Here is a 19,733-nt window from a genome sequence, read left to right as displayed (position 1 = left end):
TGTGCGTAGACGATAATGAGAGAAGCGAGAAAGCAAGAGAATGAGAGTTTTGAGAGCGTCAAATCCATACTCATACGATGCGAGATCTCTCCACATTTGTAGAAACTGAGATTGTTTAGAGAACTGATGAAACTGTCAAATCACCACTTCACCCCGCACCTGGACGCAGCATCCCTTCAATTTTGCTTAAATGCAAATATTTGCTTGCATTTGATTGATTTTTTTTGCCGTCTCGCTATCGTCTAGGTGCGCGGTTAGGTATCACTACTAATGCAGCAATTTGAACACTTCAAGCTTTGGAGAATATACTAGAAGCAGTACAAGAGATCACCATGTGGGCGCTATAATGGCTGGCGACGAAATATAGCAGCCACACTGCGTCTAAAAGAAACGGAAGTAATCCGTACCCCCGCTACCTTTAACGGGAAGCCAAGGTTAATTCGAGTAACAAAAGACTCATTTTTGAAGATTTGTGAAAAAAATCATTTAACGGAGTTTTTTTTATCTGAATGTCATACTAAACTACATCTTTCCAAGAATATTTGGTTTTATTTTGGGAAAGATTTAATAAAAAATTTATTTCAATTCAAATTTCCAAATGACATGCGTCTCTGCAATAATGTGTTTTGCCCCTTGCAGTCAATCTGCAATATATAACTTGAATGGTGATCTATAATGGTGGTCAATATATAAACTTGATAATCTTTTCTTAGACGATAAGTTTATCCAGGTTGACCCGTGGAGTATTTATTGATTTTCCGATTTTACGCCTCGCTTTACGACATGTCGTATTCTTCTTCTCACCTAACTCCACAACCGAACCGAATTCGTAAAGAAACCGATTTTCCTATAATTCGAAGGAGTATCCTCATATCGGAAGGTTCGAGTATCCTGTCCCTACGGAGCAGATAAGGTCAAGCGCAATTGATACGATGGCAGTGGTCAGTGTGGTGAAAATTACATTCCAATGGGATGTCGTCGTCTTCTTCTTGTTTGCGTGAAGTTCAGTTGTAGCCACTACACTCTTTTAGTGGAAGGTACTATCCCAAGAAGAGTCTGTGCATTGACCTAAACCTTTGGACGCTCTAGTGAGCTCGAATAGCAGAAAATGTTACACTCTTTGGGCGATACGGTCACCTTGCCGCGAATAAGAATATGATTCGAGGTAATAACGCAGGAAACCAGTGACCGTATAAGACGCATTGTAGCATCTTCGGGAATCGGCTAAAGTGGCTTCCCACACTGGAGGGCACAAGTGGAAAACGCATCGACGATTCTCCCACGTTTCCACTCGGATACGCATCATTCAACTCTTTGTTGTGATGTTTCTCTCTTTCTCTTTTTCTCTCTCTCTCTCTCTCTCTCTCTCTTTCTCTTTTTCTTCGAACTTTTATTATTTCGAACTCATTTCATTTCAACTTGACGCAAAACTTTCAAACACTCTTCTATGAAATGTTTGACTAAACCGATGATAACTTAGGCCTATTTGTTTTTTTTTCAAAACTGAGTTTTCTTCACTTTGCACTTGCACTTGCTCATTCATTACGCTTGTTTTCAAGGTTTAGTAAATTAAATTAATAATTTACTTGTTTTTGTCTACACAAGATATTGACGTACGTTGGGCTAAGTTCTCTTTTCATGCCATGGCTTTTTTTATAAAAGAATAGATCATGAAAGCGGTACATATTTCGTTCATTTTTCACTGACCCAAACATTTTGATTCTCTCCTTTATATATTCTTCTTTGTGCTATGATCATGATTGTAACTGAACAATTTTCAGTTGAGTCTCTTTTTTCGATCGATCGAATCTGAACGATCGAGTTGAGTCTCTTTTTTAGTTTAGTTATCAATATTCATTTTTACCCTTTGCGACGTGTATCTGGTCTGATAGCGATTATTTTATTACAACGATACCATTGCAGTGTGAAATGTTTGCTAGTATGCTAACACACTCCAGTATGATAAACTGAATAGAACAGCGAGGTGCAGGGAACTTATGCCTTCACGACTTCACTTCTTCACCGTTGGCCATGAACCGTTCGCCGTTAACGACACTTCGCTGTTGACCATGAACCATGTGGTTAACTGGAAGCAGCAATTGTTCAGACCTATGATAAAATCAGTGAGACCAGCGTACGTTGGGGAAACAAGGTCGAAGAAGTATGCGTGCATGGTTTCCATGTACTCCACGAGATGTATGAGTAGCCAGAAATAGTACATCAATATAATATTAAAGATTGAGGAAAAGTGTCGGGGGATAGCTCCACATAAATGATGAATGAATGAAAGGGCATATCACAGTATTTGCTGCTATTGATGCTTTGCCAGAGCTTGATCTGAACGAAAAATTAATTTCAAATTTAACCGACAATGCTAAACTATTCTATCATGTAAACGAGCATGATGTGGCACATAAATATATGATCGAGGTCTGTGATTTAACAGCACAAGATGGATATGGTAAAAACCCCACTATTAGCACGCCTCTCACGAGAGTGTCTTGTTCGAACGATCCTTTTTGGCAGGTGGCGATGGACTTTCAAACGAAAATTAAAATATAAGGGAAGGTGAGACTAAACTAAAGTTTAATAAATTTGAGAGTCCATTGGACTTTATTTGCTACATTAAGAATTGCCAATCATTCGTTATCTTTCATTTATTCTCTCCTCTCAGTATTGTTGATGTAATTTTTCAACCGTTTGCAAAATATTTCCTCCCACACTGTCAACGAACATCGCTTTAAAACCGCAGTATGCCTTCTTAGAACCATTTATGTACGCCAACCGGAACACTGGAGTTAAAATTCACATACGACAATGAATTGGCCATATTTACCACAAAGACCCGTTTGTGATTTTGGATCTTGCCTTGGTCTGTCTTTGCATTTTGCATTTTGGTATATTGTCTTTGCGCTGATTCTTTCTTCCATATTCGTTGGCGTTATTGGACATTGTGCACGGCAGTGAAGTTGTCTGTTCTGGTAAGCCGGATAGGAAGCTGTGAGAGAATTATGGAAGGGAGGACAGTGGAGAAGAGGTGTCAGGGGTGAGACTTTAGGATACCGGTTTGGAGTTTGTGACCAGGAATTGTACTATACATGGCACGGTAAGACGCAAATAAAAGATTGTGCTGAGCACGTAGGTGAGAGAACGATGAAGCACTTTCAGCTCTTGGTTGAGAAAACCTCAAACACTCCTCCGTCGTCGTCGGCGAGTGATCCCAGACTCAGGATTTTTCTATATTATTAACAACGTGTGTGAGGAACGGCTGTGTGCAGAGGAGTTCAAGAAACATGTCAGTTGGAAACCGGTTTATGGTTGAACCTCCGACATCCGACTATCGACCTGCAAGCATCATAAATCTGATGTTGCTAGCAAAAGTCGAACGGCTTCGATTTTACCTTTATGTATCACTGCCTGTTTTTCTGAGAGAGGTTGAAAAGATTTAATTAAAAAGACTTTACTGAAGTGTTCAATATTCTATATTCGATTGACTAAACTGAATTAAACGTGTGATGCACTTCAATCTTCTTTTGGCCGTCGGACCATGGTCCAACGACCCCATCCCGGAAATTGCTTCTTCGCGTTTTTTTTATATGATATGACTATACGGTTGACTATATTTTTCTATTACTAAATGGTGCATTTCAAATTGTTAGACGATATTTTCGATAGTGGGTAAACTTTGAGTTTGATGGCGATAACGATAGGATGAGATAAATTGTTGAGATCCTGATTGTTTGCGCTTATAAGGCCAAAACATTAGAACGTAAATTAAGCTGCCGCAAAAAAGGGTGCAAAATATACCCTTATTTAACGATAAGTTATGAGGAATCGATTGATTAATAGATTATTTATTTAGCAGATGCAACAGTGCAGTTAATTCAACTTAAACGACACACTATCTACTCGGGCTTTATAAAATTGTCGGCGTCATAACAATGAGTGTCACCACTAAAAATGATGCTTCGTATTAGTTCCCTTCTAAATTCGAAAAGAAGTAAAAAATCAATGATTTCAATAGTAAAAAAAATCAATAATTGAAATTTACACACATATATGCTGATAATATGATTCACACAATAATATTAAATTTCCCCGGTCAACATGCGTCTGCGACTTTGGGTTACAGATGCGGCTGGGATTCAGAAGAACGGAACAGATGAATGATTGCTGACGTGCTATTCATGTTAAAAATGGTTGCCATATGTGAATTGGTCTTCTGCTTCTTTGCCTGCTACTCTTTGCCGCACTCTGGAGATCACTGCAGCTCGCAAAAAGTATTAGTTCAAACTTCAATCAAGCGTACCTACAGCGACCGGCACAAATAAAATTAAACTTACGACTACCAGCTACAGGGGCTCAGATCTTGGTCGTCGAATCGCATCGTAGATCTGGGATCATTTCGTCATCTACCCAGATATTATTCAGATTTTGTTCAGATATCGAATGGTTTGAGCAAAAGAACATAATATCTGTCCAATTAACATACGATTGGGCGTATGGTTAGAAAATTGGGTGTTTTGGTCATTTGATTCAAGATGGGAGACCTTCATTGTTCGCGCTAGTTTTTTTTATCGAAATTTAATGCACTTTACGAAAATCTGCATAGTCCTTGGCTAGTAAAAAGCAAAGATTGCAGTTAAAGAGAATAAAACCACTTAAATAACGTGCAGAATAAATCCTGTAACTTAGTTTTAGTTGAGTTTAAATCAAAGTCTTATACCTTTAGGATGTGAAACGATAAAAAAAACACCTAGTGATTTCAATGCGTAATGCCAAAAAACATCTCTCATCTACATGCATTTTTAAGTACATCTTTAAATGCTTCTTAAAAAAGAAATGCTTGTAGGTTCCATTCAATATTTACAGCTTACAGTCCAAAATCATCCATGGTTACAAATGTCTCGAAAATATGTTCTAACCGAAATCGATACTTTTAACATTCCTTGAAGTAGGTGGACGGTGATACAAGGATGTTTTAATTTTTCATGGATAGTTTTCTTGTGCATGCATGAATATGAATTCCCCCTCTACCATATCCATTACCGACACTTTCAAAATTAAAATATTTTTAAACGATCCCCGAACAACTATACAAGAAAAAAATATATACATGATTGTTGCACACGGAAACAACCATTTCTGTGCAATGTAAATCTTAGTCGTTTTTGTGGACTTTTATTTGTGTAACTGACTATTTCTATAACCTAGGTAAATCATCCATTTTCAGTTAAAATTCTTTACGAATTGGTTACACAATTACCTTGAAATACGGATTCATGTAAAGCCAAACAAAACAGCCACCATTTGCGTCGTGCCGAGCATCTCAAACAATAGTGCCGGATACAATCTTTCGTACACAAAAATCGTTGTAGATGTTGATCCGATAAAGAATAAAAATACGGAAATACATCCACAAATACGTCCTTTTTCGACCCTTCTCAAAAGTTCGATGTTTGTACACACACATGCAAAAGGGATATCGATTCCCACATTGTTATAGTATGAGTGTTCTGTTTCCCTATGAAAGGATTTGTCATTCATTGTCATAGTGAGCTCACCGTACCCATGGAAACAGTACATGCAGGACTTCATTCAGTGCCTGTGGAAGATACGCACACAAGTGCACAACATAATCAGGATCTACGCAGGCACGCTTCACGTCCTCACACAGGAAGATCCCTAATGTGTTTGAACATTCTAATATTTTACAAGATTGTTAACGTCTGAGGCTTTAAAACCTTTAATGCCTTTTAAAAGTTACACGAACACTTCAGCCATTACGAAAGAAAACGAAAACTTCGGTATCAAATACCGGATCGCCAACGATCTTCTTTGAGACAGAATTGAACCAAAAGAAGACAATGTATTCTAAATCTGCTATTGTAATAATTTGCCCCCGATGGACGAATGAGCATTCTGTTCCGTGTACTCCTTGGCAAAGTAAAATCTTTTTTGAGATGTTCCTCATTATTGTATTTCAGTCATTTTGTTTCAAAACCTACCTTTCCTTTCCTTTCGCGGTGAACGAAAGGATCCTTGCCAGTTAATTCCCGCAGACGCAGCGTTGCCACACTTGCTGCCTTTAGAACGCCAAAGAGTCCCAAGGCAACATCGCACAGCATAGCATTTTTTCAGTTTTTGGTTCACTATTCGTTCTACGGTGTATCTGGCCTCGGATTCGTGAAGCGAGGCTTCCTAGGTTATTGCTGTGAAGATTTTTTTATTTACATTTATGCGCTTTTCAGCTTTTCCATTGGTATTTTCAATAGTTTTGTATACATTTTTCCACCGACGAGCTCTTTTCGCTTCTGGCTCTTCGTCCTCCTCACACTGTCTTGTAGACAAATATCACGTTTCTTCTATAAAATGGCCTCGTGTTCCGTGGGCTTAAAAGCGAAGAATGATTTTGTCGTGATTGGCTGTGTGAGTGTTTTCTATCCTTAAAATTAAATTTCCCCTTTTTCAACAATCACCCTTTCAATGACTACCTGGGTCAAAACAAAAACTCATCTTTTCGAACCTTTGTGTAACAGCTGTTCTCTCTGAAATCCATGTTCACTGTGTGAGACAGCGTTTTGTCGGAGTCGGAGAAAACGTAGCAATAAAAATAACACGTTTAATATTTTGACGTGGTATAAAAAAGGTTTTCTGTTTTATAAAATGAAATGGAAAACAAATGTACTGTTTGTATTTGATCTCGTAGCTTCAGAATAGAATTTTTACTCGAGAAGTTCTGACACTATATCAATATTATCTTTAAGAGATTATATCAATTATCTTAACAAGCCTAAGCACTGCTTTTCCCCGTCCATTTCATAACAATTTTTCAACAAAATATTTTCGTCTTTTATATTATTATATTTTTTATTTATAGTTGGCTTGTTTCTTACAATGTTTGTGTTTCTGTTTCTGCCGTTGTTCTGTGTTTGAGTAAGTTTCAGCCTTTTCCCCTTTTCCACAGTATTGCCGATTTTATATATTATCAGTGTTTACCTGTACACGATTTGGTGACAAAACATGTTAAGAAAAAACCACCACAAAAGTGTACATGGAATGGAAAGTGAATCTAACATTTTCCAAACCTGAGCAACATCAGTCACAAACTCTGGCAGCAGCATCCATTCTTTGTTCCAGGAATCTTTTTTTTTACTTTTTCTTCAGATTCTTTCACTAACTCTTTGCACTGCTGCAAGCACAGAAAACCTGATTTTACTAGCGAATGGAACGAAGGGAGAAAACGAAGTTGAAAACTTTACGTTCGCTGTGTACCTGCTCCATCACAGCGGTTGGTAAAACCGTAAAGGGCGGCTGACCAACGCCAATCATGTGTCTCATAAGGCTCAAACGTAAGTTTCTTCTGCTTTCGTCTTGTTTTTGGCCCTGAACTCTTTCAAAATACAAATAGCATTGTAAGATTGGAGAAACTTTTCAAAACGAGTCGCACATATTTCTTTAAACTCGATCAAACATCAATCAGTGGCGCGAAATAACATACCTCGCAAATATAAATTGAAAATTGTCCAATGTGTCCAATAGCTGGAATATTGCCTGAAATCGGCAATTGGCTAGTGAATCGTTGCTGAACTTACCAAATTTTTACGTCGTAAATACGATACTGCCAGTATTCTACTATCAAAAAGGGTTTTGTACTCTAATTTCTCTATTTTTTTAAAGGTAAATACTGCATAAATAGTAAAGTAAGAGCAAAACCAATATATCCGTGCATACTACTATAGTTTCGTCATGTTTAAAATCACTTCGCCGCGATTCCTAGTTGCGACAGTGTAGAAGCAAAGTTCAAGTTCACCTGAACCATCTGAAAGACAACGCAAATGCCAGTCGATATGATTGAGAGACATCGTTAAGAGCGATCGTCATTACCGTCAGCCGCTTGATTGCGAGAGCTCAGATAATTTTCTTTCAACAAAGACCATCAGCGATCCCAAGTTCTGGGGGACCATTTTCCTGGTGGTTCGAAACGAATCGCATCCCATCGAAACCATCACCATCTGCAGTAAAGGAAACACAGCATCAATAGAATGGAGTGCAAATGAAAAAAAGAAACTCTCGTCAGAAGGGCAAGAGAGAATATACAGCAGAGTAAAACCTGTTTCGTCTCGGAACAAGCTCGGAATAGGAAGACTTTTCAACGTAACGAAAGAGAAATAAGCATCAGAAACACATTCACCTCGGCACAGGATCAGAATCTGTAGGAGTTTCTTCTTATACTTGGTCTTATGAGCAGTATGCACCAAACGAGTTAGTTCGTCATCTCCTCTTTGGGGTTCCGATTGGACCGACAGCAATTCCTAACTTTATGTATAGGTCCATGCTCTGCCAAAGGCAAATGGGTATCGACAAGAGAAGTAGGTAGGTTCAGTACTAAATGGCATATCTTCCTGTAGGCATGGTAAAATAACAAGAGTAAAAGGGAAAGGTAAAACATCTACCAATCCGAGTGCAATAAGCTTAAGGTGTTCTTTACAAATGGATTGGGAGTGGTAGGCGTTTAGAATAGAAGATATTATAATCCTTTCAAAATTCTCTCGTAGTTACATGTTTGATAAACATGGGCTTTCCACGGGGTTACGAATCGTGAAAACTAATAGTTCAATATGATTGTCCAAAATGAGTGAGCAGAAACCAATAGGCAAAGGTTGAAAGATATCATCAGTCGATCTTTGAGGAACGATGCCTAAAACCAAGTAAGATTCAAGGTAGGTGTGTTGATGCATCTGTTAGGTAGGTGGCTGTGCATATAGCTTTCTTGATCAATGCTTATTCTGCACATGCTTATGGAGATCATTACTCTCTACCTGCTGCTAAAAACAACCCAAACGTGGATAGAAGGTAGAACGGCCCAACAGTCAGGAATGTTCTATTTACCTGGTAAACGCAGGTCGTCAACAGTGGACAGTGGTAAAATTGATATATTTATTATTATAACAGTTCATGAAAAGCAGTTTTTAAAAGAGAAAACCAATTTATACAACGTTGCAGTTCCAGTTTTATAATCGCTGACAAACCCAACATAAAGATATAATATCTGGCCGTGGAAGAAGATTCCAAGTTTTATCGTAAAATACGGCAACGTTGCCCAACGCTGTATACAACCCATGGGGCTATACCAAATCCTTCCTTCGGAGGAGACTGTTTCGTGCATGACTGTCGTGCACCGGCGTTAACTCACTGCATTTCATTTGCTCACCGACGAATCAGTTTACTATTTTGTGGGTGGCGGCAGTGGGGCTTTGCAGTTTCGGGTGGAAAATCGATTTTTCCGTCAAGCGAGAGTGCGTTGCCGAATCGAATGGAGCGGATCAATATCCTTGTGCCGTGAGGAGGAAACGGCGTATCGATGGGGTGGGAAGAACCTACCCGAAAAGTAGCGCACGCCTGCTCGAAAGTTGGCCGGATCTGCTCTCGGGTGCAGGAAAATGAGAATTTTCCTATCGAAAGTACTCGACAGTTGTCGTAGCGCGAGCGAGCTCCTCGAGCTCATGAGGAACCGACGCGACGGTTTAATAAAACCGTTGAGAGCGTTCGTTGAGGGTGTTCTCTGAAGCGAGTAAGATTGCTCGTGCCGTGCCGTGTGTGCCGTGTCAGCACCTCGCTAACATCCTCAGAGGTTGCTTCAGAACCGTGCCACAAACCACTTTTTCTTTTGCCGTTTTCCAAAGTGTAATCGCGATTTTTCGACTTACCGTTCACACTATTGGAGTGCATAGTATGTGTAAAAGTGAGTAAAAAGTGTCCTTGCAAAGATTTTGTGCTATCTCTTTTTCGTGCTGCACCCTAGCTGCTCTCTTCGATAGAAATTAATCGGGGTAGGCTGAGGCTTGTGGAATAATCTTGGATTGTGCGCCAGACCCACTACGCTACGAGACCGCAATCGTTCGTCGAACAAATTCGTCGAACGACAGAGGGTAGCGAAGTTTAGCAAAGTATTCAGCAAGCGGACTGTCCCCGCACGTGCTCCACTAGTATCAAGGTTTTGGACGTGCTCGCTCGTGCTCCTTCAAGTGTTTGTCCCAGCAGCGTTCATTTATGTATGAGCATGTGTTTAAACAACGGCGACAGTGAAACGGTGCAGGGTTGAGTTGAGCAGGTGAAAAATACAGACGCCTCAGAGGCAACGACAAAGTGGGAAAATGATACCCATTAACAATAAAAGTCTCCCAGCTTTGTATATCTGGAACAAATGCCAGAAAGAGTGAGGGTTCGTTAAGTGATTGATCCACGATAGTGCTAGAGTGATACTAGAACACAGTGCTTTCATAAAAGCCCTTGCTGCTAGTGCTGTGTGTACTGCTAGTGTTTTTTTCTACTGTTGTCTTTTGCGAGCCTAAAACAGCCGGGTTACTGTCGCAATTAAAAGCTGTCCTTTGTGCGAAAAAAGGAGCAAATCAATAGTACAAAGTAGTATTTCTTTTTTAAACCAAAAATTTGCCAGGCATAAAAGAAAAGTACGGAAATTTGTTTTTATGAATCGAAGGACTGTGAAAACTGTGTGTGAAATTAATGCAAAAATGAATAAAAGAAAGTCTACAAGTTCGAATGCCAGCAATTTATCGTAGCCGGATTAACCTACGCTGGCAGTTTGAACTTCTTTCGACAGAAGGGGAATGCATGAAACATTTGCAAAAACTAAAGGTCCTTACACACGGACTACCTCTTGCAGTATTTCCTCGAAAAAATTAGGATTAACCAACTTACATCGACCATCTCATCGTGCGCTGCATTCACGTCGGCCGTGTGTCTGAAAGCAACCTTAAGAAGAACGAAGAAAGCGAAACAACGAAAACCTTCTAAATGGAATTAGCACGAAAGAGGTAATATTTAGATTTCCTTATCGCATGATTCGATCGTTTATTTGTTATCAGCGTACACAAAATGTTTTGAGCATCACTTCTGCAATCCAATGACAATCGTCTGTGATGTCCTGCAGCATCAGCAAAGAATGCTGCTCTGATTTGAAATTGTGTAGTTAAAAACATTGAAAAATTGTACGAATAAAACAATACTATTGATACCCATCAATTCTATCAGTAAAATAATATCGATATACGTATAATATCCGCTGATATTGTATTGATGAACATTGCATTTTATAGTTCAACATACATTTTTTCTTCTTTCCCTGATGTGGACGCCACATTATCCAGAATCTAATCCTAAAATCTGGTGTTAGACGACAGATCTGTATGAAGTAACAGCTCAATATCATTGACTTCTCAATATCCATATCAATATCTTTCCCTTGATTCTTATAATGTGGACGCCGGGTTTATCACTACAACATGCTCTTTACAAAAATGCTTGCTTGAAAACTAATTTGTTTATTTGGCAGATGCTGGCAGCAACGGGATTTTTTTACCGTTTGCCATCGAACCAAAATAATGCTGGTAGCATGTATAATACTAGTTTTGTTTTAGCTCAAATTCGTTCAAAAGCTTTAGGGTATAACCACTTCACGTGTAAATATGACAGCTGTTGTTAGGTCAACCCTTATTTACTGTTGGGTCGATGGGAGGTGCAGCGGCGAAAGCAAACATGTCTAACGATGAGTTTGGTTTCGTTTAGCGTAACTATGCTAGGGGTGATAGTCAGTAAATCTGAGGCTTTCCCTATTCCTTTCTGTAAAATGGACATTGGTTTTTGGTAAGCGAGCAAGTTTAGAATATGTTTGTTTTATAAAGATGACAATGATCAACAATCACTGCACTGTATCTGTCTTCCAATAAACAGTCGTAGCGATATCCCAGATAACAGTCATATGCAAGTATTTTTTTAAATTTCTTTCATTCATATCGCACATGTTGGATGTTTTACGAAACACAATACTCTGTAAGTGTAGCGTCGTTTTGTAGTCAGTAAATTTATCCGTTGATGATTTCCATTAATATCTCTCCCGACATCAATGGATTAAGGATATGTGAGGGAGATGAAAAAAATAAACATCTTTCGAACGCCATTGTTGGTGCGTGAGTCACATGATGATAGTGACCAGTTAGGGAGAAACCCACAGTACGGAACCGGTTCGGTTCAGTTCACTGTGCAGCCAATGCAACGGTTTGGCACAAAAAATAAGCCATAGTATTCGCTCTGCACAAGAGGGTTTCTGTTCCCCTTACTTGCTGTTAGCCTTCGATGCGTCAGTTTGCCGTTCTGCTACGGTTCGCAACGTGACGCGACAACTGACGCGTATCCCGAAATCGATGGAAAGTCTGCGTTAAACCCCTAGTGCCAGCTACTACTAACACGCTGTGTGTGCTTCTCGCTTTCGTGAGCTCGAGCAAACCTCGTCCTCGTCGTGCTTTTTGCATCGGTGGTTAGAGGAGTTTATGATATTTCTCGCTCGATCGATAGACAAAGAAATTTATTTTGTAACTGTGAAATCGAAGAAAAATGATTGCCAAACTGCACCATGTGTGTTACTCCGCATGCTTGAAAACGGCGAAGCTACCGGCCTGAATCAACTGTAGTCATGCGCAGCAACAACCGACCAAAAGCAACCATCTGGCTATCCAGCGAACCAACCATCCAAACGAAATCAAATCTAGCAAACCCATCCGGCAATATAAACGGTACGAGAGTCTTCTTGAATCTCTTTTTGCATGAATAGGCACGACTCATATACTAATGTGTACTCTACTAACGATTATGATACAGACTGACTTACCATCTGTGATGACCTACTGTTGCTGATAATGTTGTTTACGATACAGTTTCCCTACATCACTTTTTTCATAAAAGTTTCACAACGCAAACTCGCTGCTGTCGTTTGCGTGCTACTGAAATCGAAAACCATTTAGTTAAATTTCGAGCACAACACTTTCGAAACAATTATTTTTTTGTGCCTACTTTATCTTAACGAGTATGAAGAAGGTTCAATTCGATAAATTTGTTTCTGCACGATTCAACACGTCAGAGGCTTGGGCATGGGTGCTATTCGTCGCATTTTATTTGTGTAGTGTCTCAATCACACGTGAATTCATTTAACAAAAAAGAGCTTAACAACAGCATCTGACAACGTGGATGAGATGTTCAAGTAGCATTGCTAGGCAAAATACTAAGAACCAGAAGTGTAAACAATGTGGGAGGCATGTCGAAGGTATTTCTAAAACAAATCATTCCCATACCGACTCCGGAGATGGTCACCCCATACCGAGCGAATATACGCTGTATAACATTGAAGGTTTCCTACTCTCCAAACAGTTGAATTCTCCCTTAGAACCAAGTATATTTTATTCCGTGTTTAACACGTTCTACTGTCCCAGCAAGGGGCTGTCTCTAGCCATTTGTGAACCCCCACGTTCATAGGTTACTTTATGAATTTGTAGGACCCAATTCTTCAAGCCGCAGTGTGGGGGATGGGACCAGACTTTAACGACTCGGCATCATATTCCCCTGCGATACAAGCATAGATCACCCCAAGCAGCGCCATGTCATAATCTTCTGTCGGCTGAATGTATCCATAGTGAACAAGTCAGATTAGGGCTATTTGACTTTTCTCTTGAATATTTTCTTGTTTTAAACACTTTTAATATTGGTCTAATAATTATTATAGTGTGTGACACTCGGTGACACTCGCTTACAATTACGTTCATATTCACCGATATGATGTAGAGAAAAAAAGAGTTATTTTCTATGTGGGTGGAGCTTTCAAAATTGTGCGAGGAAAAAAGTAGAACCAACCGGTTTGGCGTTATACACGTCACGTGCATACAGCGGGACGAGACTTCCTTCTAAATTTGATCATGGGCATGCCATAGTGAATCAGTGTTTTTTGTAGTGAACACTACGGTTGCAAAAACTACTGTTTGTTCACCCATCGAGTTGTGCAGTGTCTATAACAACTAGAGAATCAGCTAGCCAATCGAGCAGGAATAGAACAGTGCAATTGTTGAAAAGCTGAAAAGTATACAAGCACATTAACAAAGCTCTCCAGCTCCGTCGTGTGATGTCACCCGAAACATGATATTAAAAGGTGGAAGGACATCGTGTTGTGTCGCAAAAACCTTGTCCATTTACAACGGCTGTAGTTTATCGTCACTGCTACGCGTGTGGTCGGGCTTCGACTTTGAACCACCAATGCCATCTTTGGATTGTGATCAAAGTGTGCCCGGTGTCTATAGACGCTTAACAAGCGTCGAAGGTTAACCGGCTGCTAGACCGCAGTGAACGGCACTGTCCTGATGGCACTGAAGCGGTTGCTCAGCCTCGACAGACGATTTGATGCCTAACGTGTTTTGTGCGTCATTCGTGTGCTTATTTATCGTATTTTGCTCTGTGCTGCAAGATAAGTCTTTGAGCATCTCTTCAATGGGATATTCATAATTCATATTCGAAAATAGCCAATTTTACGAAGTGAAGCACCAAAAGTAGCTGTGCATCTTTTATAACTAATATTTGAAGGTCAATGAACTGTGGAGGCCGTCTAGATCAGCTGCAGATTGGTGGAACCACAATCATGACTGACTGGGACTACTCGGTCTATTTCGTTGCTGAAGGGAAATTCTCCGTTCTCTTTCGTGATCTGTCTGTCGTGCTTGTCCAAAATTATCACAGTTCCCTGTACTGCTTACTCAATACAGCCTTCTTCCGCAAAGAAAATGTGATGCTAAAATTAACTTTCGCGTATTTACTCTTAGAACCTGTCGCAGAGCGGCGGTGCAAATTCATGCACCACGTAAAACCACATGTCCTTGTCACAGTGTAGCATTAATGAAGTTCTCCTTTCAGAAAATAATCTGCTGTCATTAAAATTGCTGTATGGGGGTTGCTCAGGAACTTTTGCACGCTTTCTTTGTTATCAATGCGTTGATATATGAGGTCCCAAGTTTTAATAGAATGCATTTTTCATCATTCTAATCTATAATCTCATAAGTATTGCACGTGTGATGTGCGTTTAGAATGCTGAAGCTGCCTTGCTTTCCACTGTTTTTTACTCTAAAGTAGTTGACTGATAACTGAAAACTCAGTTGATGAAAACGCACGTATGGGTAATGCATAAACGGTATTTGCATTAAATCTCACGTACCGCCGAAGCGGAAGCAATAGAGAAGTTATAGTAGCAAATGTTGGAGCTGAAGTCCTGCATGACCGGGTAAACAGTTCAGCTACGTTTGACAATAGGTTTCCGGTGGTTTCGTTAGGCCGTGTTCCAGCTGATGCGTTTTAGGCTTTACTACCTCAGTGGCAGTGTGGCAGACACAGCCCTTGCCTCTGCCGCCGCGGTCAGCTAGTCAAGCGACGAATCAACTCACCTAGATGATTGCGTGCAAGCGGCGAGGTACAACAGCAGCAATGCTTTGATGGTAAGTGGTGCGATCAGTTGGAAACGCGCCTTTTTTCTACGCTATTTAGAGCGAACTTTAGTCTCGCGATCACCCCCCAACCAACTGACCAATTTGCAGCCGTTTTATCGAACCGCGAGACCGGATTAATCCGAGCCGTGGGGCAACTGAACGCAACAGTGGATACTTGTGACGAATCTCCAAGGAAATAGACATTTCTTCCAAAGTCTCTGTTTCGTTCCGTGGTAGCGAAAACTTTGAATCGTTCTGCGCATACAAAATTACAAAGAACGACGTCAAGGGATGTGCTTGGTATTGCATCGACAAACACGCCTTTTGTTTAGCTCGAGTTACGAGACGTTAACGCCAAGACGTGAAACAGTGACGTCAGTGCGTCCATCGTAGTATGGCAAATGCATACCAATCAGCTTTGTGTCCATTTCCGTTCCGATTCAACATACCCATCTCATCCCGCCATGTTTGTTTCGAAGTTTGTAGTGTATATACATATACTATCTATATATATAAATTACAAACTCGAAAGTTTGTACGCCCATAACTTGAGAACGGATGAGCCGATTTCACTCATTCTTGGCGCGATGAATTCGTCTTGCTCTGCGTTATGTTTGTACGTTTAAAAAAAAACTTTGAGTAAATTCTGTCCTTTAATGACAAATTGGAACTCAATTTTGCACCGGATTTCCACCTCACAGCCTACATGATTCGATATTATTTCAAAACATTGGTTGGCAACCTTTCAGCTCCAATGCCCACTGCGTTGAATTCGATATTCTTGCTCTAATTTGATCATCGTCTACTGTGGTACTTTCTAAAGTGATCACAAAATCAGTTTTTAATTTTTTACTTCCATCAGACCAAAGAGCGAGGGATTTGAGCAAACCAACGATGATTCGTCAAGTGATTTAAGTTTAGTAATTATTTTGATTTGAATAGAAACTACAGCGAGTACATCAAGAACTAATTCTTATAAAATGAAAATTATCTGATTTTAGTTGAGCCATTTCATAGACAGAAGAAATGCCAAGTAACAAAAATGATCAAGTAAAGGAGTGCTCAGTTGAAATTCAAAAAGACTGGCACTAATCTGTAGAAACCAGACATCTGAGCAGTATCAAGCGCGTTTTCAGCATCAATTGCGTATATCTGAAAATCGAAATCACGATCTCAAGAACAACGAGAAAGGATTAATGATAGCGAAAGACGAAGGCAGCAATGCAATCAAGATCAGGATCGTATATGTGGAACTAAGGCGAATCCTCCCGTGTTTCATTTACATTGTGCCGCATTGCTATTTGGTTCTACGATCCCCTACAATTAAATGTCGTGTGTTGTGGGAAGCAAAACACTTGTAAAGCTCCCAGGGGCTGAGAGCGAGGGAAGCGGGACCGTATATTTAGCTGAAAAAAGATACGGGCTCGCCCCGACTGAATGAGGAAAAAGATATTTCACCTAAACTCTACCGCGGCAGTACTAACGTAAGTCTACAAAGAAGTCCATCTAGTCACTTGGAAACCAGGTTTTTGAATGCTTTCGTTGAGCATCCGTCGATATGAATTGTAATTGGTCACCAAATCAACATCATTAATATACGACATTGCCTATAAAATATACAGATATGTTATAGGCAATGTCGGCTCCTATTCCGTTTCGCAGTCCTCTTATGCCGCAAGAATGTATGAGGATGTTAATTTAAAAGAAACCTTATCCGTAGCAGCTGAACTTGTCATACTTTGCCGCAATAGCCATTGAAAATCCTACACCCATCAAGGCCGTCCCATTATGGTACCTCTGCACAGTCGTTTTAATGGCTATTGTTTTGCCGAATGGCTCAAAGGTCAATCGTCGTCACCTGCCACATCATCCACCAGCACCATATAACATCACATTACTATGACCCGCTCGTTCGCTTGATCGCACACATTAACTTAAGACCGTCGCTCGTCGGAGGTCATCTTAATGGCATACGGTTGGCCGTAATGGCTATGACATGCGCGATACAATCCGTTTCTCACATCTGTCCGCAGCATGAATATTGTTTTTCACCGATGGCTGCCAACTCAAGCCGATACTAAGGCGAAAAATCAACGTAACATTGGTTAATGGCAATTACAGAGAATTGTCTCTGCTAACATCTGATTGAGCACATATATAAAGCCCTTCTCTCGGGGTTCTAATTTTTTTCTTCTATTTATTTATGCATATGAAACATTTTGTATTCGGACAGCTAACTTTGGTCAAAGCTAGAAAAAGCTGGTTCAGGGAGAGGCAATGCGTATGATCCGTGTATCCTATTTTTTGGATACTAGTAACTTACTTACTTATCAGGTGCTACTACTGACGAAAGGGTTTGGCCTGCCACAAAAGATTCCTCCACCGCTCGCGATCGAGAGCCTTCATCTTCCAAGTAATAATTCCAGCAATTCTGATATCAACATCGCTACCGTCGCTCCATCTCGATTTGGACCTACCCACCTTTCTCTGTCCATCCGGAAGGCCTAAGAGATATATATAGAGTCATGCGTTGGAATCAAACGTTGAACATGCAAAACATCTGTGGTTTCTTTCTGAATCATCGGAAGGCATCAGCACAGCCTTTTTTCATTGTATTATATCGTATATTAATGGTTTATGTTTGTTTTTCTACTTCATGTTTTGTACAGATACAAATCCAGTCGGGGTCCGGTGCTAAGGTCAAGCGAACGTCGCCGTCCACAGAGTATATCTACATCCACCTCCACTTTATTACCAAGGGTAGTTCTGAACCGCTTGGATTCGAGGGACTGTGAGCAGCGTATCCGTGTGTCGTACAAGGTTGCCATCCGCAGCACCAGAAGCACTCGCAACAACACCAATAGTAGTCACAGTGGCATGAATATGGGGCAAAAGATCAGTGGCGGCGTTAAAACGGTCAGCCGTGACCAGCCATCTCCGTTCATTCCGAAAATTCCACGAGAACTCGCAGCCAACTTTCAGCGTCCTGCGCGTTTGGATGTGCTACTCGATATGCCGCCTGCACCCCGGGAAACGCAGCTCAAATACTCGTGGAACGCGGACGATCGCTCACTAAACGTATTCGTAAAAGAGGACGACAAAATGACCTTCCATCGGCATCCGGTGGCACAGAGCACAGACTGCATACGAGGCAAGGTTGGCTTCACGAAAGGTTTGCACGTGTGGGAAGTGTTTTGGTCCACGCGGCAACGCGGGACACACGCGGTCATCGGTGTAGCAACCGCTGAAGCACCCCTTCACTCCGTAGGATATCAAAGCTTAGTCGGGCTCAATGAACACAGCTGGGGTTGGGACTTAGGCCGTAACAAGCTCTACCACAACTCTAAGTCTAACCCTGGTGTCACGTACCCTGCAATATTGAAGCCGGAGGAAACATTCGTGGTGCCAGACAAGTTTCTTGTCGCTCTCGATATGGACGAGGGTACACTCAGCTTTATTATCGATGGCCAGTATCTGGGGGTTGCGTTCAAGGGCCTAAAGGGCCGTAAGCTCTACCCAATCGTATCCGCTGTTTGGGGCCATTGTGAAATCACGATGAAGTACATTGGCGGATTGGATCGTAAGTATTCCTCATCTCATAAGTAATTTCTGTCGGATCCAATATTTGGTGCTTATTTCTATTCTTTTTTTTCTCTTCTCTCTTCCAGCTGAACCACTGCCACTAATGGATCTCTGTAGGCGCGTTATTCGTCAAAGAATTGGACGAACATATCTAGAGGAACGCATACCAAACCTAGCCCTGCCACAATCGATGAAAACCTATCTACTGTACCGAGATAGAAGATAATATACTGTACAACAGCAGTCCCAGCAACGCTTTCCATGTAAAGGCCGACGACTATTCCCCTGCAGCGGCAATATTAGAACAAATTGCATCGTATAGTTAACCAGGAAAATGCGCCTCTATCCTCGAGAGGGATAGCTTTCAAGCTGTGTTTCTTTCTATTCCCATATAATGTCTGATCCGGAATAACTCATAACAACATCATTCCCACCCTGCTTTTCTTTGTGCTAAAACAATTACCAGCTGCCAGAGAAGAATGAAATGCAACGACATTGTTTTCAACATGAGCAAACGCTTACTGATGTGATTACTTTTCACATTGATCGAGACGATTTAGGTTCTTTTTTCTACACTATTGTCATTTTAATCAATCAATTAACGCCATCGATCACAATCCAGATCGTTCATAATCATCACTTACTCTGGTTTGCCTTTTTTTTCTTATACCTATGCCTAATGGCAATTTTGTGATATCAGACAAAAGATGGGTCAACGAGAGGTAAAATTCAAAATACAAATAACCCATTACCCTGGACTGTTCTGACTCGAGCCGTTGCCAAAGCAGCTTACACTACAACAATTTTCTTGGGTTCTTTTGAAGTAATAGAAGA

At 40.6% G+C, this 19,733-nt stretch overlaps 1 protein-coding gene across 10 annotated transcripts in view; it reads left to right on the top strand.

Annotated features, from left to right (window-relative positions):
• The window catches only part of LOC126570716 (protein gustavus), a 46,769-nt gene that overhangs the window by 25,508 nt on the left and 1,528 nt on the right, over positions 1 to 19,733 (top strand). For 3 of the 10 annotated variants that reach the window (XM_050228690.1, XM_050228688.1, XM_050228689.1), the window contains 2 exons: positions 17,987 to 18,897; positions 18,986 to 19,733. The exon at positions 18,986 to 19,733 is cut by the window's right edge and continues 1,528 nt beyond it. In XM_050228690.1, coding sequence (XP_050084647.1) covers positions 18,195 to 18,897; positions 18,986 to 19,125 — 843 coding nt within the window. In that variant the 5' untranslated portion in view covers positions 17,987 to 18,194 and the 3' untranslated portion in view covers positions 19,126 to 19,733. The other 7 variants (XM_050228687.1, XM_050228686.1, XM_050228683.1 and 4 more) reach the window with 7 other exon arrangements.

This window comes from Anopheles aquasalis, chromosome 2 (assembly GCF_943734665.1).
Source record: "Anopheles aquasalis chromosome 2, idAnoAquaMG_Q_19, whole genome shotgun sequence".
NCBI lineage: Eukaryota > Metazoa > Arthropoda > Insecta > Diptera > Culicidae > Anopheles > Anopheles aquasalis.
Note: the sequence above shows the minus strand (reverse complement) of the source record. Positions and strands in the feature narration are given on the sequence as shown.